At 39.8% G+C, this 25862-nt stretch overlaps 1 protein-coding gene across 11 annotated transcripts in view; it reads left to right on the top strand.

The window, feature by feature from the left end:
• Positions 1–25862, top strand: part of SAP130 (Sin3A associated protein 130) — a 101720-nt gene that overhangs the window by 20303 nt on the left and 55555 nt on the right. For all 11 annotated transcript variants that reach the window (XM_064287321.1, XM_064287326.1, XM_064287328.1 and 8 more), the window contains 5 exons: positions 820–944; positions 13135–13282; positions 13450–13540; positions 13746–13850; positions 18371–18512. In XM_064287321.1, coding sequence (XP_064143391.1) covers positions 820–944; positions 13135–13282; positions 13450–13540; positions 13746–13850; positions 18371–18512 — 611 coding nt within the window. The remainder of the gene's footprint in view (positions 1–819; positions 945–13134; positions 13283–13449; positions 13541–13745; positions 13851–18370; positions 18513–25862) is intronic.

Consider the following 25862-nt stretch of genomic DNA (forward strand, 5'->3'; position numbering starts at 1 on the left):
GTAGGTAAGCAGGCTGGAGGTGAAAAAATTGGGATAAAGAATGGGCAGACTTGTAACTGCAGACATGCAGGGTCAGGAAGAAGGGAAGAAACAGAAGAGTTCAGGTCATGGGAAGAGGGAGAGTGGACATGTAGATGAAGCCCAGGTGAATCTCACCTGTCAGGTGAGGCTTCTACACACATAGGTAGTTGTAATGGCATCGTATCTATATGAAGACATCCATAAAGGACCTGGGCACTGTGGATCTTTCACTGCAGAGAATTCTGTCACCTTTTGCAGAGGGCCTGAGAGCTAGCAGCTCTGTCTGGTAGCCAGGCGGGCCCTCTGTGGAAGACGTTGGATGATGTGGTGGTGTGAACTGTGTGCTCCAAAACCAGCAGATCTGTGGAAACTGTAGAACTGAATAAGTAGGTCTGAGTGTGTATGAACCCTATTGCCATTGGGCTGACTCCGACTCAGAGCGGACCCTATAGGACAGAGTAGAACTGCCCCATAGGGTTTCCAAAGAGCAGCTGGTATATTCCAAACTGCCGGCCTTTTGGTTAGCAGCCAAGCTCTTAACCAGTGCACCACCAGGGCTCCAATATGTATGAATGGTAGGACATAATTTTGACTGATTTTTTGATAATTCTGTCTCTTGGTCTTATAGCAGTACGTGTGAAAAGGGAATTCCTTAATATCAGAATGGTGAGAATTTACTTTCATTTGGCCAAAAATACATTTATTAGGAGGCCCAGGTTTCCAGTTATACTTTTAATGTTTAGTATATTTGTTTTGCTTTTTATTTTAAATGAAATATTTTTTGTCTTATCTTGGTAGTCTCGTCCACCCGTGACCACCTCTAATACCATCCCTCCTGCCGTGGTGGCAACTGTCTCAGCCACCAGAGCCCAATCTCCGGTCATTACTACAACGGCAGCACATGCCACCGATTCAGCACTGAGGTATGGTTGGGGTCTGAACATCGAGCCACGATTCCATCCTCCATTCCTCCTCTTATCCCTCCTTCCTTTTTTCTTTTCTTCCTTCAGTCCCTCATTTAACTCAGTATCTATTGAGGTTTTTTGGGTTTTTGTTTTTATAAGCCATGTGTTGTTTCAGACGCTGGGGATAAAGTTGTAAACAAATTCCTGCCTTTATAGAGTTTATATTTTTAGGGGCTGGAGATACACAGTAAACAAATATATTGTTTGTTAGAGGGTGGCAAGTGCTTTTCAGAAAAATTGAGTAGGGTGAGGGGGATTTGTAGCAACAAGTTTGGCTGTACAGGAGACTTTCTATTTCATATAAGCTGGTTAGAGAAGACTTTGTTAATAAGAATACGTTTGAGTGGAAAATGAAAAGATGTGATGAAGTAGGCCATCTAGCTATCTGAGAGAAGAGCAGTCTACACGATGCGAATAGTAAGTGCAGAGGCCCTGAGGCAGGAGTATATTTGCCATATGTAAGGAGCAGCAAGGCAGCCAGTGGTAGGAGATAAGTCCAGGAGGTGGCAAGGGCCCCAGTGACATAGGGCTTTAATGAACCAGTGTCAGGATTCAGACTTTGCTGGAAATGTGGTGGGAAACCTTAGAAGAGTTTTGAGCAGGAGTACCATCATCTGAAGTTTGAGAAGGTCCAGCCTCGGTGCTGGGTAGAGAGTAGATAGGCTGTGGAGAGGCAAAGTTGGATTCAGAAAGATCATTTAGAAGGCTTATGGCAGTAATCTAAGAGAGACGATGTTGGAGGTAGAAAGATGTGGTTAGATTCTGGATATATTTTGAAGATAGAGTCAAGAGGATTTCTGAGAAATTCCTGCCAGGGCATGATGCTAGATGTTTGGCCTGCACAGCTAGGAGGGTGGAGTTGCCATTAACTTGAGCTGGAGAGAAATGGGAGGAACAGGCTTTGAGGAGAAATTCCAGACTTCGGTTTTGGACGTTTTTAGGTTGTGATGACTTCTGAGCATCCAAGTTGGAGATGTTGATACAGATTGGTATATGGTGTTCGGATCACAGGAAAGAGGTTTGGAAGAGAGAATCTAGTAGATAGGGAAGAGGCTGATGAGAGAAAAATGGCCCCACTTGAGAGCGCTGAATCGGGGAAGCAGTGTTCTCAGAGGAGAGCCAAGATGCATTAGGGCAAGAGGGTAAGGTAAGGGGTATATTCAAAGGAGAGGTTGAACGTGTGGGGGATTTTGCTAATAAATGGATCTAAGTGAAAGAGTTGGAGTTTTGAAAAGGGAGGACAGGTAGTGTTATTTACAGAGCCGTATAGAAATAAAGTCTGACTGATGATTGATGATCTCAGAGGCCTCGTATATGAGTGATACATGGTCTCCAAGCCATGTTATGGTGGTGAGGTTGTAAGGGTTGGAGAGGGGAGTAGGATGTGGGTCTTACTCGGAGCACACAGAGTTCTGGTAGTCTTTCTTGATTCTTGCCATCTGATATGTAGATGCCAGAGAGGGAGTCTTTGGCAGTATCGTAACAAGAAGTGACTCACTGATGGGAAGGAGGGAGTGTAGACATGGAAAATAGCGCTGTTAGAAGTTGGAGACTGTCCCTAGCCCTTGATTACCTATTGGAAGAAGGGCAGGGTGGCAAGGGAGAGGGTGGGGTCTGAGCTGTTGCCTAGGTTTCTTCCTTGATTGACCAGGTAAATAAAAAGGAAACAGGGAAGGAAAAGCAGGTTTTAGAACAGAGGTTGAGTTTTGGGATATCGAGCTTACCTGTGGAGTAACCAAGTGCTCTTGTCAATAGGCAGTTGAAGCTCAGGAGAAATGTCTGTGCTGAAGGTAATAGGTTTAGGAGTCATCAACATGTGGGCCACAAGTAAAGCTTTGCAGTATCTGAATCTATTCAAGGGGAGTGAATAAAATGAGAAGGCGGCCTAGGACTCTAAAGAAAATGACATTTAAATGAAGAGTGTGCCTAGGACCTTGTCTGTCACTGTTAGCTCTGTAATTTACTAGCTGTGTGACTTTTGGCAAGTTCCCTAACTTCTTAAGTCCCTAGTCCCCTCTTCAATAGAACGGAGATACTCTACTTTGTGAGGACTGAAGATTTTGCTTGCAGTATAAAGAGGCACAGCTACCCAGCGTAAAATAGACTTCTTTTGTTGTTCTTGCTCTTCATTTTAACTTTGTCTGAGGATGAAAAAAAAAATTACATATATAAATTTTTTTTTTTTCAGGTAGTATGATGAGATTTATTAGTATGAATGGGTATATACTGAAAACTGTGGCTTAGGTTTTTTTTTTTATGTCATGTAACCAAAGTATCAATTTTTCCAATGTATTGAGTTTTAGTTTTTAATACAAAAACAGGTATTAAATTCTGTCAAATGCATTTTCAGCATTCATTCATACAACAAATATTTATTGGGTACTTTCTATGTACCAGGCACTGGAAATAAACTAATAAATATAACAGACAAAAACCCTAATGATTTTTTTAAGTAGATCTATGATTACAGTAAATTCCTAATATCTGCCTTTGAATTCTGGAGGTACAAAATTTAAGTTGACTAATTTCTGTAAAAGAAACAGAAAAAAATTTCAAATCACTGTCTTCTAGAAAAGCACTGGGCCAAACAGTTCCATAGGAGAATTCTACCACACTCTCCCTGGTGGTGTAGTGGTTAAGAGCTATGGCTGCTAACCAAAAGGCCTGCAGTGTGAATCCACCAGGTACTCCTTGGAAACTCTGTGGGGCAGTTCTCCTCTGTCCTGTAGGGTCATTATGAGTCAGAATTGACTCAACGGCAATGGGTTTGGTTTGATTTTTTGGTTCTCAAGGTCCAGATAACCCCGCTAATAATTAAACTGGTTCAAGGCATAGAAAAAGAAAGTAAGTGCCAAAAAAATTTAAGTAGGAAGTCTTATTCCTTCTGTTAAGTAGATTCAATACTGTGTTATCAATTCTTTCATTGTTTTTTTCATTTCAAATAAATTTCCTCTCTATTTCTTTAAGAAGCATTTATGGGACTAATACTTTCCAAGGTTTTACTTGCTCAAAACTGTCAGATTATCTTTATATGTAAGACAATATTTTTTTTTAGTTTCTATTTTCTTCCCATAAGAACTTAATAGGTATTTCTCCCTGCCTTCTAGAGTTGCAAAAAAAAAAAAAAAAAAAAATTTTTTTTTCTTTTTTCTAGAGTTGAATGATACTGTAGAGAAATCTGAAGCAAGCATATTTTTTCTTTAGCCCCTTAAAAAGACCTTGATCCTTTTGCCTTTTTTTTTTTTTTTTAAATAACATTCTGTTTTCAATGAAATTTATGTAGCAGTTTAGGTTCCCATTTGACATTTTCTACACAGGTTGTTCAGTGACACTGATTACATTCTTCACAACTCATGAACGTTCTCATTTATTTCCATTCTGGTTGTTCTGTTCCATTAATCTAGTTTTGCTGCCTCCTTACATTCTCATTTTTGTTTTAAAGTAATTGTTGACTGTTGAGGCTCATATAGGTGATTTTTTAAAGGGTCATAGTACTTACAGGTGATATTTTTTGAGCCAATTTGTTATTTAGCTACAGGGTGACCTCAGAGATCGTTTTGGTTCAAGGTTTGAAGAGTATCTCAAGACAATAGTTTTGGGGGGGGTCTCTTGTCTTACTCACCTCAGGAGGTCTGGTGTTTTTTTGTTTGTTTGTTTTTATTTAAGAAATTTGAGGCCCTGTTCCACATTTTTCACCCATTCTATTAATCCATTTATTGTGGCCGTGATTAGAATGGTCGTTAATGGTAGCTGGGCACCATCTAGTTCTTCTGGTCTCAAGGTAGATAAGGCCATGGTTCATGTAGACTATTTCTCCTGTAAACTAGTTTCTTCTTTGAATCTTTGGTTTCCTTCATTGTTTTTTGCTGTGGACGAGTAGAGACCAATAGATGTATCTTAGATGACTGCTCACAGCTTGTAAGACCCCAGACACTACTCGCCAAACTAGGATGTAGAACATAACTTTATAAACTACATTATACCAATTGACTGAGATGTCCCACGAGACTGTGGTCCTAAATCTTCAAACCCAGAAGTCTAACCTCGTGAGGTATTTGGGCATGGCTAAGAAGTGTCTGTAACTGTGACCCCTGTGTGCTTTATTATATATATAAATATATGTCCATAAAGTCACATAGATGCATATGCATATGTGTATACATATATATATACACACACATATGGGCATACCTATACACATATATGCCTACATACATAAAATTACACATGCACGTGTATTTTTTGGTTGTTTTTGCTGTTGTTTCAAAATTGTATATGCCATACCAATTACCAACAGGTCCTTTTTTCTTGTGTACTTTTTAGTGACATCATTAACCTTCGTGGGGCTGTGTACACTTCACCCTCATTCAGTGTTACCTTTCCCATCACCAAAAATAGCAAGTGTCTACTATCCAGAGAATGAATATTTCTCTCTCCCCTCATCCCTGGTAACCACTAATGAGCATTTGTTTCTGTTCATGACCAGTTCATGTCACTTCATAAAAGTGAGAACATACAGTATTTGTTTTTTTGTCATTAACTTCCTGTTGTCAACGTAATGTCTTCAGGTTCATCCATGTTCCAGGGTGTTTTGGGAACTCATATTTCTTTTTGCTGAGTAGTGTTCCATTGTATGTGTATGCCTCATTTTACTTATTAGTTCATACATTGATGGGCACTCAGGTTGTTGCCATCTTTTTGCTGTTGTGAATAGTGCTGTGATGGTCATAGGTGCACAGTATGCTTTTTGCCTCATTCTTGCCCAGAATGCTTTATCTTTGAATTTTAGCAACTTTACTAGAATGTTTTTTGTGGTGACTGTTACGTGTCGTTTTGTTCTGGAACATGACATGCTTTTCTACACTGCAGTATAAAATTACCTTTATTTCTGAAAAATTTTCTTGAATTGTGTCTTTAAACGTGTGTGTTGGATCTCTTTATGTGACTTCTTTACCAGATCCTTTTAAACTTTTTTTGCTCTTCATTCTGCTCACTTTTCTCAGGATCTTCTCTTTTCCTTACTGAGTTTTCAGCACTGTCTCTCAGGTGTTACTTTTAATTTTGCCTTTGTTTCTGAAACTGCTGAATAATTTTACTCTAGAGCTCTGCCCATTTATTTTGTCTCCTGTTGTCTCATTGTTACTTTCGATGAACTTGTATCTCTGCTTTGTGTTTTCATTTCATGGAAATACTTACTTCATTAAGTTTTTTAAATTCATGGCACAGTTTTCATCTGCTCGGTAGAAGCATTTCTGGTAAATTTTTCCTGTTTCCTTTCACCTTTTTTCTTGTAGCATCTTTGACTAGATCGTGTGCTGCTTCCTTCTGAGTACTCATCTTTAAATGGATTGAGTTCATCCTGGACCAGCTCTTTGTCATTGTTCTCATGGTAGCCTGGGCTACGTACTGGGTTAGGAGAAATTGTCCTAATGACTCAGGGCCGTGTGTATGAGTTTTCTTGGCCACTGTTTCTGTCCTGTCACTGAAGATAGACTGCTCAAATGGCAGAGTCTCTCTCTTCCCTGGGTCTCCTCACACTGAAGGGGGCTTCGCTGTGTCTCTGTGGTCCTGGTTCAGCCCTACCTTCTTTCCTTTTTGGATCTTGGAACATGTTTAGGTCCACCTTAACTGCTGGCTCTGTTCCCAGTGTTACAAGCAGGAGATTTTGATTTCTTCTGTCAGAGTATGCTCCTCACTTTGGAATTATTCTTTATTGGATTTTATTCTTGAGAATACAGTCCTCTTTCCATTTGCTCCTTAGTTCCTGTTTGATTATCACTGCCTTTGGCAGTTCTGTTACCTATTTTGTGATTTGAGGTTTCAGATGTCTCCAGATTTTCAGAGATGGAGATTGCGTTCCTCTTTTTCATTGTTGTCTTCTCTGAGAAAAGAAGGAGAAGATACCAAACTAGCAGTCTCTACCTGTAGTGCTTTTTGGGGGGCCGAGGGGCGGGACGGTTAACATTTTATTTTTGGTGGGAATATGTACAACCAAACATACATCGATTCACAGTTTCTACATGAACAGTTCAGTAATGTTGGTTACATACTTCACATTGTGTCACTATTTTATCTCTAGTTATAGTGTTTCATCACCACTAATTGAGCCTCTCTGTCCCTTAAAGTTCTTATCTATGCTTCAGATTAACTTTGTCAGTGTACACTCATTTAGATAATTCTTTATAAGAACGCTATGCTTGGGACAAACATTCTTTATTAATTGGGCTAAACTGTTGTTTAATTTCACAGTGACTTCATGGGATAGTTTTGGTTCAAGATTTAAAGATTATTTTCTAGGCGTTAAACTCAGGCATCCCCCCAGTCACAATGGATCCAGTAGGTTTGGTTTCCACATGAGTCTCAAGTTCTCTTCTACACTTTTTCCTCTTTTGATCAGGATCCATCTGTTGGGTCCTTGATCAAAACTTTGGGTAATGGTAGCCAGGATCATCCATTTCTTCTGGTGTCACAGTAAGGGAGGTAGTAGTTTACGGAGGCAGTTAAGCCTGCAGTCCGTTTCTTTCTCTGATTCCTGGGTTGCCTGTAGTACTAACTCCACCGAAGTCAAGCAAGGACCCAGCTAAACACTGGGGGGTTCTCACAAGTCCACTTGTCAGAAATTAACCCCTTATTTCCTATAGAATTTAAGTTATTAAATTGAGTGTTCCTGGAGTCACTTTTGAAACCATTAAAAAAAAAGATCCCTGAGAGGACTAGTGTAGTGCTTAAGATGGCAGACTGGAGCACTTTCCAGCTGGTTGACCTTAGGTAACTTTCTTTAATCTCTTTGACTTTTTTATTTTTGGCAGGATGGTTGTCATTGTGAACTCAAAGATATTTTATTGATTCAATGTGTTTTAATCAAAGTCATTTTCTTTGAGTTGTTTCAAATTTGGCTAGTGAAAACCCTTTCAAGCTGGCTTGAGTGCCCTTTTGATAATTCCTGTTAGTCTTTGAAGGAGCCCTGGTGGTACACATGGTTAAGTGCTTGGCTACTAACTGAAAAATTGGCAGATCGAATCCACCCAGCAGCTCCACGGAGAAAGACCTGACGATCAGCTTCCATAAAGATTACAGTCAAGAAAACTATGGGGCAGTTACACTCTTGTCACATGGGATCACTATATGAGTCGAAATCAACTTGGTGGTGCCTAACAATAACCGCAGTCTTTGAGCACTTTATTCTTTCTGTTACAAGATGTCTCCAGCTCTCTTATACTTTCCTTGCTTCCCTAGTCCTGAAATCAGCTATTTCACCAAGAATCACTTGATGTAGAACCCAGGGTGTGGGTGCTAGGCTACCATTGCTTTCAGACTTTCCGAGGACAGAGACAGTCAATAAATATAGTAAAACAGTTATGTTCAGACTGATACTTCCAAATGAAATTTAACAAGTTTTTTCTTGCTTAGATTTTATATTTTTGTATTTTTTACACTGAAAACCTTGTTTCCTAAAGACATTAATATTAATATTAATATTAATATTAATATAACTGCTTACTTATTTTCACTCCATAGTATACAGAAAAAGTTTTGAAGTAAACAACGGTAGCACTACTAACAGTAAGACTAAAAAAAAATTTTGGGGGGGGAAATACTTGACAGTTCTTTTTATCCTCAGGTTAGATCCATTAAGGAGAGTGGGAATGTATTCGAAAGTCATTCATTCAAAGTGATTCATTCCTCTTAGAGTTGCGTTGTTGTTGTTAGGTGTCGTCGAGTCAGTTCCAACTCATAGCAACCCTATAGGACACAGTAGAACTGCCCCACAGGGTTTCCAAGGAGCGGCTGGTGGATTTCAACTCCTGAACTTTTGGTTAGCAGCCGAGCTCTTAACCACTACGCCACCAGGACACCAAGAGTTGTGTCGTGCCATTGTATTTTTCCTAATTTATACTCAAAAGGTATACAATAAAGAGTATGGTTCTCCATTTGGCCTCACATCTACCAGTTTCTCATGTTCCTTTCGCTCTTTTCTAGAGTAATCTGTTACAGGCTTTTTGGGTATCCTCCCAGTGTTGCTTTGTTATAATGTAATATGTAGTTGGGATTAGTTCTTCAAGTTTTTCTTTGGATTTTAGGATTTGCTTTTTCCTTTGGATTTAGCTTTTCTTAACATGTAAGCTTTTTACTTGGTTCAAAAGTCAAAGCTGTATAAAAAGGTAGACTAGTGAGTCTCTCCTCCAGCCCTGTGGCCTCCCACATTGCCATCTGCCCTTTGTAGGGCACCACTTCTTTTATTCCCTAGCTTGCCCTCCCAGGCCTTCTTTTTGCGAAAATAAGAATACACACATGTAGACACATACACTTTCCTGGTTGTCCTCTTTCTTACACAAAATGTAGCATGTTATATATACTATTTCATACCTTGATTTTCCTCTTAATAGTATATTCTGGAGGTGACTCCAGATCTGTCCATAGAGATCTTTACTTACGCTTTTTTGGCTGCATCGTGCCCTGGTGTGTGTGGATATACTGGTAGGCTTTTAGGCCTGTGTTGTTTCATGTTTGCTATGGTTTGTCTTCACAGTAGATTCGTGGAGGTAATAGTGCTAGGTCAGAGAGTCAATGTCTCAGTTTCTTCATCTAGAAATATTACCTACCTCAGTGTTCGTTGTGAGGGGTAATGATACTTAATATATAAATCAGTTAAAACATGCTTGGCATATAATGTACATTATTGAAATATTAACAGTTGTTCATTAGAGTAAATGAAAATAGAATACAACTATATTCCTTGATTTTTAAAACATATTTAAAAACTTAACATTCTTTTTTGGGTACATTTTTGCATGAACTGGACCTCTTAAAATACGAGCCCATTTAAAGTTTGAATTGAGGAGCCCCTTTCTGTAGGTGATTCAGTAGGCATCTTTCTTTGTTATAAGGATCTTCAAATTGTTTTCATAATTAGGCTAATTTGCCCTAGTACTCACTTTTCAACATAAATGCAAGCGAGGGGCAGCTTTCATGGCAGTGTTCTCCATTAACTATTTCACTGACTCTTTAAAAACCCGTCTCCAATAAATTGCTTTTACTCCAGTGAGGTCCACCACATCGCGTAGCTACATCTGCGTCAAGACCTGCAGCTTTCCTTCGAACTCTAATGATACACCATTCATCTCTTCCTGCAGGCATAAAGCCATCTTCTAATCAGTCTGCAAACCTCTCACTCATATCCCACTAGGTCTGATGTAAAGCAATTTGGAAGAGGATTTCTCAAAGGAGACATGAAGTCCGAATCCAGCTGTCACCATTATAGCTGAGCTTATCACATTTTCTTTTACCTAATTTATATTCACATGGTTCCAGAATGTAAAAGTGTCAGAAGGCATATACAAGGGGCATTCCTTTCCTCTGCCCCTAACTACCATGTTCCCATTTCCTCTCTCTTTGCCTTTCTATGGTTTCATAGCTTTTTGGGTATCCTTCCAGTGTTTCTTTATACAAATACAATCAAATCCAGATGTAATTCTTTTTACCATTTTATTCCAAAGGTAGCTTATTCATATATTCTTTCCCTTTTTTTTTCTGTATGACAACGTACATTGGAAGCTTTCAGTACGTGGAGTTTCCTGGTTCTTTTAGTGATCCATCATATGAGTGATTTAGGGTTGTTTCCAGTCTTTTACTGTCATGAACGATACTGTAGTGAAAAACTTTGTGCTTATGTCATTGCACATATGTGCAACAGTACCTGTAGGGTAAATTCCCAAAAGTGGTCAGAGGGTAAATGCCATCGTAATTTTGAAACGTACTATCTAATTACTTCCCTTAGGCTTTATACCAATTTACACTCCCCCCACAATGGTTTAAAGCATCTGTTTCCTTACAGCCTCAGCAACGGAGTACACTGTCAGCTTTTTGGACTTTTGCCAGTCTGACAGGTAAACAGTGGTATCTCAATATAGTTTAAGTTGGATTTCTCTTCTTAAGAGTGAGAGTGAGGATCTTTTCTTTGTTAAGTGGCAACTTGTGCTTTCTTTTTAGTGAACTTGCTATTCCTATCCTTTGCCCACTTTTTATCGGGCTATCCTTTTTCTCATTGATTTCTAGAAGCTTTTGTATACTGGGGAGATTACACTTTGATCTGTGGTAAACCCATTAAACACCCATTGCCTTCAAGTCAATTCTGACTCAGAGTGACCCTGTAGGACAGAGTAGAACTGCCCCGTAGGGTTTCCAAGGAGCAGCAGCTGGTGGACTTGAACCGCTGACCTTTTGGTTAGCAGCCTACCTCCTAACCTCTGTAGGAATCACAAATCTTTTTCCAGTTAGACATTGGCCTTTTGATTTTGCTTGTAGTTGTGTTTTGCCATGCAGGAGGTTTGCTTGTCAGATTTACTGATCTTTTATAGCTTTTGAATATTGAGTCATAGAAAGATCTCCATTCCAAGGTTGCAAAAGCAGTCTCCCAACTTTTCTTCATGTGCTTCTTCATTTGCCTTTAAATCTTTGATCCTTTTGATACTTAGTCTGGTTTGCTGTGTGTGAGGCGTGGGTCAGATTTTATTTTTTCCATATGGTTACCTAGTCTTCCTAACACCATTTTTTTTGTTGTTGTTAATTTTATTAACTTTTATTGAGCTTCAAGTGAAAGTTTACAAATCAAGTCAGACTGTCACATATAAGTTTATATACACCTTACTCCGTACTCCCACTTGCTCTCCCCCTAATGAGTCAGCCCTTCCAGTCTCTCCTTTCGTGACAATTTTGCCAGCTTCCAACTCTCTCTATCCTCCCATCCCCCCTCCAGACAGGAGATGCCAACACAGTCTCAAGTGTCCATCTGATATAATTAGCTCACTCTTCATCAGCATCTTTCACTCTTCATCAGCATCTTTCTCCTACCCACTGTCCAGTCCCTTTCATGTCTGATGAGTTGTCTTCGGGAATGGTTCCTGTCCTGGGCCAACAGAAGGTTTGGGGACCATGACCACCGGGATTCCTCTAGGCTCAGTCAGACCATTCAGTATGGTCTTTTTGTGAGAATTTGGGGTCTGCATCCCACTGATCTCCTGCTCCCTTGGGGGTTCTCTGTTGTGCTCCTTGTCAGGGCAGTCGTCGATTGTCGCCGGGCACCAACTAGTTCTTCTGGTCTCAGGATGATGTAGGTCTCTGGTTCATGTGGCCCTTCCTGTCTCTTGGGCTCTTAGTTATCGTGTGATCTTGGTGTTCTTCATTCTCCTTTGCTCCAAGTGGGTTGAGACCAATTGATGCATCTTAGATGGCTGCTTCCTAACACCATTTTTTGAATAGTTCATTCTCTCCCCCCCCCCCGATTTGAGAGCCCAGCTTTGTTATACTGTCAAGTTGTCTTGCCATTGTTGGAATTGCATCAGCTTGCTTTCAGTTAAGTTCACATACTGCCTGTGATGAGATCATCTTAGTTAGTTGGCAATCATAACTGTAAATCTTTATCACTTCAAGAGAGGTGCTAATCTGGTAAAACCAGGACCCATTGCTATCAAGTCAATCCTGACTCATAACGACCCTGTAGGACAGAGTAGAACTGCCCCATAGGTTTCCAAGACTGTAATCTTTACAGAAGCAGACTGCCATATCTTTCTCCTGCAGAGCAGCTGGTGGGTTCGAATTGCTGACCTTTTGGTTAGCAGCTGAGCACTTAACCACTGTGCCACCAGGACTCCTTACATCTGGTAAGGAATGATATAAAATCACAAGGGAGATAAGTGCTCCAAGAATCACAGGTTAAGATGCTGTTAATCAAGGTTGCCTGTAATCTTCCCCCAGGAAATTTGTCAAAAATTCGTAACATGAGAACATTATTGCCTGTCTTCTAACTTGTCCACAGAATGAAGTGTATCCGTTATTATAACGTTCGTACAAGATTGTTAGAGAGTGTTAAGTTCATCAAGGATGATGAGAATGATTAAGGATTATTTTATTCAGTTCAGGATACACAACGATACCTTTTAAAATGAGACATAAAGCAGTTTTAGGAGAGAAACTCCCTGGACAGCTTACTCTTTTGGAGTGATTAAAGATCAAGCATGGTTCAGCTGTGGACTGCACAGAATTGTGAGAAATTACAGCTTGTATGATTACGTTTTGATACAGGTGTGAAGTGACCTCAGCTGTGTTTGTGGACAGGTTATAAATAGCTGTGTGTTTTCTATCTTTTCAGTCGGCCAACTTTGTCTATCCAACATCCACCATCTGCAGCAATTAGTATTCAGCGTCCTGCCCAGTCACGGGATGTCACAACAAGAATCACACTACCGTCTCACCCAGCATTAGGGACGCCAAAACAGCAGCTTCATACCATGGCTCAGGTAAAAACAGGCACGAAGAACCGCCTGTGTGCTCTGTGGGTGAGAACTAGAATTGTGCAAAACTTGCTAAGGACCTGGCAGTGTTGAAGGTGGTGCTTGCTTTTAAACGGGATTGATTGGGAAATATTTTTGTTTATAACTTTGTGTTACGGGGTTTTCCCTCACAGAAGACGATTTTCAGTACTGGTACGCCAGTAGCTGCAGCAACGGTAGCACCTATTTTGGCAACCAACACCATTCCTTCAGCAACCACAGCTGGTAAGTTGGTAACTCTGCTCTTCTTGTGAAGGAATAAGAACATGTGAATGGCGAGTTAATTTCTCATTTCTGAGCTTCTGTCAGAGAAAAAGAATAGGCTAGAAAAGTTCTCTTTACTCTTCCTGTGAGCCTTTCTCAGGTTTGTGAGAACTGGGATATGTGCAGAGGCCATTGGTGAAGCATTTTCTTTTTCCTCCTGTTTTAGGATCTGTGTCACACACACAAGCTCCCACGAGTACAATTGTCACCATGACAGTGCCCTCACATTCATCGCATGCTACTGCTGTGACCACCTCAAACATCCCCGTTGGTAAGTGTCTTGCAGCCTTCAGGTAGAAGCTTAAAAGGAATTTTTCAGCCCCCCTAACTAGGCCCCAAGGTCAAAGGCTAGTATTGGTTTTTTTAATATTGTTGATTTTTAAAGCAACACTGATTTTGACTTTTAACATTATCTGTCATAGAGATTTCGCGTTGACAGTAGCGGTAACGATATTTGAGTACTCTTAGAAAGTGAACTTCATTTACGCCTCTAAGTTTAGCTCCCTCACTCATCAAACTTTGTCTCTTCTCTGGATATGTATCTCTTAAAGAAATAGGTTAACTTTGCTAACACACACGAACAACAGGAAAAGCAAGAAAAGAAGCAAAGATCTGGAGTGAGGAGAATTTGTACACTTTGATAGATTTTTCAGGGAGAATCTGTGGGTGATGCAGCAGTGAGAAGAACACTAAACCTTGATTTTCATTTTACCCAGGTTCTCACTGAGTGCTACCCCAAGGTGGTTAAGACCATCCTGTGCTTTCTTCTAGGCTTTGTTTACTCCCTTTAAAAACTATGTGTATACTTTGAATACTAAAAATCTTCGAATGTTCTCACAGCCAGACTTCAGCCATCTAGAGTAAGGATTGGGAGAATTTTCCTATAAAGGGCCAGATAGTAAACACTTCAGGCTTTGCAGACCACATGGGCCTATGTCACTCACCTCTGCTGTGGTAGCACTAAAGCAGTCAAAGACTTGATGTAAGAAGTGGCATGGCTGTGTTCCAGAATGACTATTTATGGACACAAATTTGAATTTCATATAATTTTCAGGTGTTGTGAAATAGTCTTCTTTTGTTTTTTTTCCTCCAGCCATTTAAAAATGTGACATTATTCTTAGCTCAGGAGCCATACAGGCAGCAGGCGGGATCTGGCCCGGGGGCCGGAGGTGCTGACTCCTGTCCTGGGGCTGATACTTCCTGGCTTCCAGAGCAGAGCCCTTGGCCTGCAAGGCAGAATCTGCTTTCTAATCCAGAGGCCACAGGTTTCAGCTTCTCATGTCTGCCTAGGTTGTGTAATGATGGGCAGGTCATCTCTGTCTTTCTCCACTACAGCCACAGGATGGTGGCCATCTTTACACAGTGCAAATTTACAAAGAGTGCTGCCTTTTGTGAAGCACACACACCAGCATTCTATTTTTTTTTAATTGTACTTCAGATGAAGGTTTACAGAGCAAACTAGTTTCTCATTAAACAGTACGCATATTGTTTTGTGACATTGTTTGCCAACCCCATGACATGTCAGTACTCTCCCTTCTCAACCTTGGGTTCCCTATTACCAGCTTTCCTGTCCCCTCCTGCCTTCTAGTCCTTGCTCTTGGGCTGGTACCCATTTGGTCTCATTTTGTTTTATGGGCCTATCTAATCCTTGGCTGAAGGGTGAACCTCAGGAGTGACTTCATTACTGAGCTAAGAGGGTGTCCTGGGGCCATAGTCTTGGGTTTTCTCCACTCCATGTCAGGCCAGAAGTCTGGTTTTTTCTTTTGTGAATTAGAATTTTGTTCTCCATTTTTCTCCAGCTCTGTCTGGGACCCTCCATCGTGATCCCTGACAAAACAGCCGATGGTGGTAGCCAGCACCATCTAATTGTGCTGGACTCAGTCTGGTGGAGGGCGCAGTAGTTGTGGTCCTTTTAATCCTTTAGACTAATCTTTCCCTTGTGTCTTTGGTTTTCTTCGTTCTCCTTTGCTCCAGATGGAGTGGGACCAGCGGAGTATATTTGATGGCTGCTCACAAGCTTTTAAGACGCCATACGCTACTCCCGAAAGTAGAATGTAGACATTTTCTTTATAGCCTGTGTTATGCCAGTTGAGCTAGGTATTCACTGAGCCCATTGTCCCCACAGCCCTCAGTCCAGTAATATGGTCGTCCCTTGGAGAGTTCGGATGTGTCTGTGGAGCTTCCATGACCTTGCCTTGGTCAAGTTGTGCTGGCTTCCCCAGTATTGTGTACTGTCTTAGCCTTCACTGACACATAGACACAGAAATGTGGCCTCCCTCTTTGCTGTGTAATGAAGCATCTGGGTGGTCTCTCCTCCCTTCCTAGCCACGTGAAAACAGCCTGACCTTCCCAGCCCTCTTAGCACACTTCAAAGGCACTTTTCCCTGAATAATGGTTAGGGCTTAGAAGGACCCTGCTCTTCTGGACGATGGGCCATGCCACCTCTTAGGAAGCCATTAACAGAGAGATCACTGTTGTGGGGTATTTCGCACACTGCTGCTCTCCACCACTTGGCATTGGAGAGACCAAACGTCTCTCATGCCCCTCTGGATTTAATTTCACTTTTATGGAAAGAAGTTTGGGGAGGTGTGTGTGCATTGGTTACCATTAATGCATTTTTGGATGAAAAAGATGATCAGTTGTTCCATATTGTCATTTCAAACCATTTTCTGGTTTCGCCTTACAATGGCATTAGTTCTGTGATGATGGGGCCAAGCACCGCTGTGTCGTTGACATTGCAATCAGAGCCTCACCAGCTATCTGTAGCTCTGAAGAAAATCGAGCCCATAAAGGGGGACAGTGTGCCATGTGAGGACTACATCCTCTTGAACCCTCATTGCAAAGGATTTTTTTAAAGATTGTTGTTGTTGTTGTTGTTGAGTCGGTTCTGACTCAGCGACCCTGTAGACAACAGAACGAAGCACTGCCTGGTCTTGAGCCATCCTTTCAATCGTTTTTAAAGATTAGTTCTTGTTAATGTTGCTGTATCTTCATAAGATGCCACACCAACTACCTAAAAGCACGAGGAGACACTAATATGTTCATTTATTTGGTTAAAACTATCAAATTTTTACCTGTCCTGGGTCACTGTATTAATGTAGTCCATATCTCCCTGCCTCATTAGTCTTTAAATTTAAACAATTTACTAAGTTCCAAATATAAGTATCATTTCACAGAAATGTTCAGACACATTTAACATGTGCCACTTAATGTGATTTTTTTTTCTCAGTTCCAACAGCTCTATGCTGTAACTTGTTTTCCCGTTATGTCGTAACCCATATATTTCTTTATCATGTCATAATAGGTTCCTCTAAAGAGGAACCTCGGTTGAGAAGGGAAACCTGATAGAACCCTCCAATATTGAATTTTCATGTTGGAATGTAGGAGGTATATTAAAATCACCAAAGCAGCTTTTTCCAAGTTACATGTGCCTTCTCCAGGTGAGACTACATCTTGAATTCAGCTGTGGTTGCTAATAGGAACGTGCTGGATCAGGAAGAAAAAGCCTGATTAACCCCCAGCATAGGGTTTCCACCTCTCCTGAATGCTCATCTGCGGTAGAATGCCATCCTTATTTTCCCCCATGCTTCTGGCCCACAGACAACAGTTGTCTCAGAATTACAAAAGGCAGAAGCGGGAAACATTATCTTTGGAGATAGCATTGTGGCAGGCTTATGTTTTCTGTATTCTATGTTGCTTTAAGGTTTTGTTTTTGTTTTTTTAAATGAAGATTTGAAAGCGCGAATGTAAGTGCTACATGTATGGTTACCAACCACTGGTTAGCTACTCTGCCACATGAGCTGCATTCCTACTCTACGGGACAGAGTTAAAAAACAAAGCTCAGTTGCTTTCAGTTGAGCATCCCCCGTACTTACCCGTTTACTGGTCTGAGGGAAAGAAAACATGTCCTGTCAGCTTCTCCTTATTAACCAGTGGATGCCAACATCTCTGGGAGCATGGGAAATCCTGGCCAGCCTCCTGCAGAAACTTCTCCCGCTCCTTCCCTTAGGAGCTAGCTGGCACCCAGTACAGTAGGGTTTGTGCTGCTTAACTTTGGGGCTCCGTGCCCTGCACTGGAAGTAATGTGGCAGTGTCATCCTAGTCCCAGTGTTCTGTGCCTGTCACTGATGAAATGTACTCATGTGAACAGTACCTGTCCAGATCCCTAGGCGTGGAGTTAACAGACAGGTCTGTAGGTACAGTTGAGAGCTCCCTTCCGAGCAAGATTTGATTTCAGTTTGTAGAGGAGAGCATACTAAATTGAATCTGAAAATGCTGAGGTGGTAATGACTTTTATTTTTCCATAAAGTATGTAGATTCTCAGAACTTTCCAAGGACTTCAGAAATCTTTGCACAGTGATCTAGAGCAGTCCTCATAGATGAGGAAACTGAGATGTGGAAATTAAAATGCTCTGCTTACTTCATACTAATCAGCTATGGACCCTGGAGTAGAATGCCAGTTCTGTATTCAAAATTTTATGTAATTTTTTTTTATATTACACAGTTTTCTCCTCTTTTTTATTTTATTTTTTTAATTTACAAAAAAGGCATCCTGGAAGAGGGGTTTTTGTTGATTTTTATCATGCTGAACCCTGTTTTCACAAATAATAGTATGAATATATCAGTGGATTGCTGAAATAGCTCAGTTGAACTTTATGTACTCATCTTCCATTTTTTATCTTGGTTAACACGTAAAACCCATGCATTTTTAAGATGGTTCCAGGGCAGGAATGCTTTGGCTTGCCAGGAAGAGTGCATGAGTGATGCTGTATTGGATTTTGCTTTTTGTAGCTAAGGTCGTGCCCCAGCAGATCACACACACGTCTCCCCGGATCCAGCCTGACTACCCCGCAGAGAGGAGCAGTCTAATTCCCATTTCAGGACATCGGGCCTCTCCAAACCCTGTGGCCATGGAAACCCGAAGTGACAACAGGTAGGTGAGAAATACCAGTTACGGCTGCCCATTGTGTCAGTTATCGTGTTGATTGTTCAGTAAAACAAAATATCTGGGATACATGAAATACACTTATTTATTCATACTTTGAAATTTCCCTTGGAAATAACACACTGTGTGGTTTCTTTTTTATGTGGAAAGTAAGGGTGGGCTCAAATGATGGGGAAATGTGCTGTGTTTATTCACCCATTCTTTTTTTGATGGATATTCTCCTAGTGTCCATTTTTTTGTGTTACGTGTGATTTTTTTTTTAATCACTTCAGGGTTGCAGCATCATAGCCCTTTGTTCCTAAATACTTCTGTATGTATCTTCTAAGAACAAAAACATTCTCTTGCTTAACCACATACAACTACCTGAATGTGTTTTTTAGCTTTTCCTTGCCTTTCATAAAAAAAAAAAAAAAATTTTTTTTTTAGCCTTTCATAGGTTGCTATTTTTAACGAGTGTAGGTCAGCTGTCTTATAGAATATTTTTCAGTTAGGGTTTATCAGGTAGTTTCCCCATGGTTACATCCAGGTAATCTGTCTTTGGAAGAAGACCACCTAAGTGTTATTACTACATCAGAGAGCTTGTGCTATCTGTTCGTCCCATTATTACTTATGCTAACAAGAACTTAGCTGAGGAGATGTTTTCCAGCTTTTTCTACTGTAAAGATAATTTTTTCTTCTTCGTGTGTAAGTAATCTGTGTGGTGATACTTTGGAACCGTGAATGTCTTGTTCCCCAATTAACTTGCAGTAGTTTAGCATACACTGATGATTCTTGGCTGAGTCGGTTATTAATATGGTGATTACTGAATAGTGGCGTTTCTATTTCTGTTATTTCTTCCACATTATCTACTCCCCATTTGTTTATCTAGTTGTTTATTTTTTTAATCAGCATGAGCTCAGAGATTTGGTTTTATTCGCTATTACAGTTTGTGGCTGTAATTTATTTTGATGCTCATTATCTCCATTCGGCCCTTAGAAGCCCCTTCAGGCGAGTTCTGTGGTTTTTGCTGTATCACCATCATTTGAGCCTTCCCATACTTCCCTCTTAAAAGTTTTAGTAGGTTGATCTTGTATCCATCTACCTTAATGAACACTCTTATTAGCTCTAGAAGTATATAGCTTCTTAGCTTTCTTATGTGTATGTTCATTTCATCTACAAATAAGGACAATTCTGGGGAGCCGGGAGTCTTTTTGTTTTTTTTTTTCATTGCGCTTTAAGTGAAACTTCACAAATCAAATGGCTCTCCTTTGAAAACTTATATACACTTTGCTATGTACTTCTAGCTGCTCTCCCCCTGATGAGACATCTTCCCCTCATGAGACAGCACACGCCTCCTCTCCACACTGTATTCCCCGTGTCCATTCAGCCAGCTCCTGTCCCCCTCTGCCTTCTCATGTCACTTCCTGTTCCCCTCTGCCTTGTCTTCCCGCTTCCAGACAGGAGATGCCCACATACTCTCATGTGTCTACTTGAGCCAAGAAGCTCACTCCTCAACAGTATCATTTTCTGTCTTATAGTCCAGTCCAATCCCTGTCTGAAGAGTTGGCTTCAAGAGTGGTTCCACTCTTGGGCTAACAGAAGGTCTAGGGACCATGACCTCCAGGATCTTTCTAGTCTCAGTCAGACCATTATGTTTTGTCTTTTTATGAGAATTTGAGGCCTGCATCTCACTGTGCTCCTGCTCCATCAGAGATTCTCTGTTGTGTTTCCTGTCAGGGCAGTCATCAATTGTAGCTGGGCACCATCTAGTTCTTCTGGTCTCATGCTGATGTTGTCTCTGGTTTATGTGTCCCATTCTGTCTCCTGGGCTCATAATTACCTTGTGTCTTTGGTGTTCTTCATTTTCCTTTGCTCCAGGTAGGTTGAGACCAATTGATGCATCTTAGATGGTTGCTTGCTAGGATTTAAGACCCCAGATGCCACTCACCAAAGCGGGATGCAGAGTGTTTTCTTAATATATTTTATTGTGCCAATTGACCTAGGTGTCCCCTGAAACCATGGTCCCCAAGCCCCTGCCACTGCTGCTCTAGCCTTCGAAGTGTTGAGTTGTATTCAGGAGACTTCTTTGCTTTTGGTTTAGTCCAGTTGTGCTGACCTCTCCTGTGTTGTGTGTTGTCTTTCCCTTCACCTAAAATAGTTCTTATCTATTATCTAATTAGTGAATACCCCTCCCTCCCTCCCTCCCCCTTCTCATAACCATCAAAGAATATTCTTTTCTCTGTTTAAACTATTTTTTGAGTTCTTATAATAGTGATCTCATACAGTATTTGTCCTTTTGCAGCTGACTAATTTTACTTAGTATAATGCGTTCCAGATTCCTCCATGTTATGAGATCTTTCACAGATTCATCATTCTTTATTGTTGCATAGTATTCCATTGTGTGAATATACCATAATTTGTCTATCCATTCATCCATTGATGGGCACCTTGGCTGCTTCCATCTTTTTATTATTGTAAACACTGCTGCAGTGAACATGGGTGTGCATATATCTATTCCGGTGAGAGCTCTTCTATAGGATATATTCCAAGAAGTGGGATTGCTGGATCCTATTATAATTTTTTTTATGATAGTTCAATTTCTAGCTTTTTTAAGGAGGCGCCAAATCGATTTCCAAAGTGGCTGTACCGTTTTACAGTCCCACCAGGAGTATGTAAGTGTTCCAGTCTCTCCAACATTTATTTTTTTGTGTGTTTTGGATTAATGCCAGCCTTGTTGGAGTGAGATGGTATCTCATTGTAGTTTTGCTTTGTATTTCTTTAATGGCTAATGATCGTGGGCATTTCCTCATGTATCTGTTAGCTGCCTGAATGTCTTCTTTGGTGAAGTGCTTGTTCATACCCTTTGCCCATTTTTTAATTGGGTTATTTGTCTTTTTGTTGTTGAGTTTTTGCAGTTTCGTGTAGATTTTAGAGATCAGACGCTGATCGGAATCGTGGTAGCTAAAAATTTTTTCCCAGTCTGTAGGGAATCTTTTTACTCTTTTGGTGAAGTCTGGATGAGCGTAAGTGTTCGATTTTTAGGAGCTCCCAGTTATCTAGTTTCCCTTCTGGCGTTTATGCATTGTTAGTAATGTTTTGTATACTGTTTATGCCATGTATTAGCATTGTCCCTATTTTTTCTTCCGTAGTCTTTATCATTTTAGATTTTATAGGTCTTTGATCCATTTTGAGTTAGTTTTTGTGCATGGTGTGAGGTATGGGTTTTGTTTCATTTTTTTGTAGATGGATATCCAGTTATGCCAGCACCATTTGTTAAAGAGACTATCTTTTCCCCATTTAACAGACTTTGGGCCATTGTCACATATCAGCTGCTTGTATGTGGATGGGTTTATGTCTGGATTGTCAATTCTGTTCCATTGGTCTATGCATCTACTGTTGTACCAGTACCAGGCTGTTTTGGCTATTGTGGCGATACAATATGTTCTAAAATCAGATAGTGTCAGACCTCCCACTGTGTTCTTTTTCAGTAATACTTTGCTTACCTGGGACCTCTTTCCCTTCCTTATGAAGTTGGTGATTTGTTTCTCATCTCATTAAAAAATGTTGGAATTTGGATCAGAATTGCATTGTATCTATAGGTCACTTTGAGTAGAATAGACATTTTTATAATGTTGAGTCTTCCTATCCATGAGCAAGGTATCTTTTCCACATATGGAGGTCTCTTTTGGTCTCTTGCAGTAGCATCTTGTAGTTTTCTTTGTATAGGTCTTTGATATTTCTGGTTGGATTTATTCCTAAGTATTTTGTATTCTTGGGGGCTATTGTAAATGGTATTGATTTGGTGATTTTCTCTTCTGCGTTCTCTTTGTTGGTGTAGAGGAATCCAGCTGATTTTTCTATATTTATATTGTATCCTGATACTCTGCCGAACTCTTAGTTTCAGTAGTTTTCTTGAGGATTCTTTCGGGTTTTCTGTGTGTAAGATCATGTCATCTGCATATAAAGATACTTTTACTTTTTCCTTACCAATCTGGATACCGTTTATTTCTTTTTCTAGCCTAATTGCTCTGGCTAGCACCTCCAGCATAGTGTGGAATAAGAGTGGTGATAAAGGGCATCCTTGTCTCTGATTCCTGTTCTCAGAGGGAATGCTTTCAGGCTCTGTCCATTTAGGATCATGTTGGCTGTTGGCTTTGTATAAATGCTTTTTGTGTTGAGGAATTTCCCTTCTGTTCCTATTTTGCTGAGAGTTTTTATCATGAATGAGTGTTGGACTTTGTCAAATGCCTTTCTGCATCAGTTGAGAAGATCATGTGGTTCTTCTGTTTTATTTATGTAATGGATTACATTGATTGTTTTTCTACAATTGAACCATCCCTGCATACCTGATATGAATTCTACTTGGGCATGTGAATTATTTTTTTGATATGTTGTTGTATTTTATTGGCTAGAATTTTGAAGATTTTTGCATCTACGTTCATGAGGGATATAGGTGTATAATTTTCTTTTCTTGTGGTGTCTTTACCTGGTTTTGGTATCAGGGATATGCTGGCTTCATAGAATCAGCTTGGGGGTATTCCATCCTTTTCTGTGCCCTGAAATACCTTTAATAGTAACAGTGTTAAATGTGAAAGTTTGGTAGAACTCTTCGGTGAAGCCATCTGGGCCAGGGCTTTTTTGTTGTTGTTGGGAGTTTTTAAATTACCTTTTCAACCTCTTCTTTTGTTATGGGTTTATTTAGTTGTTGCATCTCTGTTTGTATTAGTTTAGGAAAGTAGTGTATTTCTAGAAATTTGTCCATTTCTTCTAGGTTTTCGAATTTGTTACAGTACAGTTTTTCATTGTATCTGTTAAGAATCTTTAAGTCAGTTGGGTCTGTTGTGATATCACCCATCTCATTTCTTATTCAGGTTATTTGCCTTCTCTCCTGTTTTTCTTCTGTCAGTTTGGCCAGTGGCTTACTGATATTTGTTGATCTTTTCAAAGAACCAGTTTTTGTTTTTTGTAACTCTTTCAATTGTTTTTCTGTTCTCTCTTTCACTTAATTCTGCTTTAGTTTTTATTATTTGTTTTCTTCTGGTTCCTAAGGGCTTCTTTTGCTGCTCTCTATTTGTTCAAGTTGTAGGGATAATTCTTTTGATTTTGGCCCTTCTTTTTTGATGCGTGCATTTATTGCTATAAATTGACCTCTGAGCACTGCTTTAGCTGTGTACCAAGGTTGTGACAGAGTTTTCATTCTCATTGGATACTATAAATTTCTTTATTCCATTCTTAATTTCTTGTGTAACCCATTCATTTTTGAGCAAGTTGTTCAGTTTCCACGTGTTTGATTTCTTTTCCCTGGTAATTCTGTTACTGATTTCTACTTTCATGGATTTATGGTCAGAGAAGATGCTTTATAATACTTCGATGTTGTGTATTCTCTTAAGGCTTGCTTTATAAATATGTGGTCTAGAGAATGTTCCATATGCACTGGAAGAGAAAGTATGCTTGGCTGCAGTTGGGTGCAGTGTTCTGTATATGTCTATGAGGTCAAGTTGGCTGATGGTGGCTTTTAGAGCTTTTGTATCTTTGTTGAGCTTCTTTCTCGATGTTCTGTCCTTTACCAGAAGTGGTGTGTTGAAATCTACTATTATTACGGAGCTATCTATCTCACTTTTCAATGCTGTTAATTTGTTTTATGTATCTTGAAGCCCTGTCGTTGGGTACATAAATGTTTAATGTGGTTTTCCTGCTGGTATATTGTCCTTTTAATCATTATACAGTGTCCTTCCTTATCCTTTTTGGTGAATTTAACTTTAAAGCCTATTTTGTCAGAAACTAATATTGCCACTCCTGCTCTCTCTTGTTTTTTGCTTGATATGTTTTTTTCCATCCTTTGAGTTTTAATTTGTGTCTTTAAGGTGTTTCTCTTATAGGCAGCATATAGAAGGATCATGTTTTTTTTATCCATTCTGCCACACTGTCTCTTTATTGGTGCATTTGGTTCATTTCCATTCAGTTAATTATGGATAGGTATGAATATAGTGCTGTCTTTTTGATGCCTTTTTTGTGTGTTGTTGACAGTTTCTTTTTTCCACTTAATTTTTTGTGCTGAGTAGTTTTTCTTTATATATTGTCTTTTCCTCTTTTTTATTGTTGTTGATTTTGTTTTTGCTGAGTCTTGATGTTTTTTCTTGTATTTCGTTTTGACATGTAGGATTGTTAGTCTCCTTTGTGGTTACCTTATTATTTACCCCTATTTTTCCAAGTTTAAAACAAACTTTTATCTCTTCATAGCCCTGTGACTTCCTCTCCACGTGAAATACCTATGACTGCATGTTTTAGTCCCTCGTTTTTGATTTAATGTTATCATCTCTTACATCATGACATTGCTGTTTCCCTGTTTTGAGTGTTTTTTTTATATTGATTTATTTTTGTAATTTCCCTATCTGGGTTGATATCTGGTTGCCTTATCCTGTGTTCTAGTCTTGGGTTGATACCTGATGTTATTGATTTTCTAACCAGAGAACTCCCTTCAGTATTTCTTGTAGTTTTTATTTGTTTTCTGCAAATTCCATAAACTTCTCTTTATTTGGAAATGTCCTAATTTCACCTTCATATTTGAGGGACAGTTTTGCTGGATATATGATTCTTGGCTGGCGATTTTTTTTCCTTCAGTGCCCTTCAATTGCCTTCTTGCCTGCATGGTTTCTGCTGAGTAGTCTGAGCTTATTCTTACTGACTTTCCTTTGTAGGTGACTTCTTGTTTATCCCTAGCTGCTCTTAAAATTCTCTGTCTTTGGCTCTGGCAAGTTTGATCATAATATGTCTCGGTGACTTTCTTTTGGGATCTACCTTATGTGGCGGTCAGTGAGCATCTTGGATAGAGACATCTCATCGTTCATGAAATCAGGGAGATTTTCTGCCAACAATTCTCTCTGTATTTTCTGTTCTCCTTTCCTGTTCTGGTACTGTAATCATTCAGTTATTTCTCTGGATAGGAGCCCCACATGATTCTAAGGGTTTCTTCGTTTTTTTTAATTTTTTTGTCTGATTTTTCTTCTAATATATTGGTGCCAAGTGTTTTATCTTCAATCTCACTAATCCTGACTTCCATTTCCTCACTTCTCCTCCTCTCAACTTTCTGTTGAGTTATTTAATTATGAAATTTTATTGGTAATCTTTTGAATTTCTCATGGCTTTCTATGGATTCTTGCACCCTATTAAATTTTTCCTTATGCTCTTGAATAACCTTCTTAATATCTTCCATTGTTTTATCTTGTGTTCATTTGCTTGTTCTGCATTTTGCCTGATCTTCTTTCTGATCTCTTGAAGAATTCTGTGAGTTAATCTTTTGTATTCTGCCCTGGGAATTCCAGGTGTACCTCTTCATCTGGAAGATTCCTTGATTCTTTG

Source organism: Loxodonta africana, chromosome 6 (assembly GCF_030014295.1).
Source record: "Loxodonta africana isolate mLoxAfr1 chromosome 6, mLoxAfr1.hap2, whole genome shotgun sequence".
Classification (NCBI taxonomy): Eukaryota; Metazoa; Chordata; class Mammalia; order Proboscidea; family Elephantidae; genus Loxodonta; species Loxodonta africana.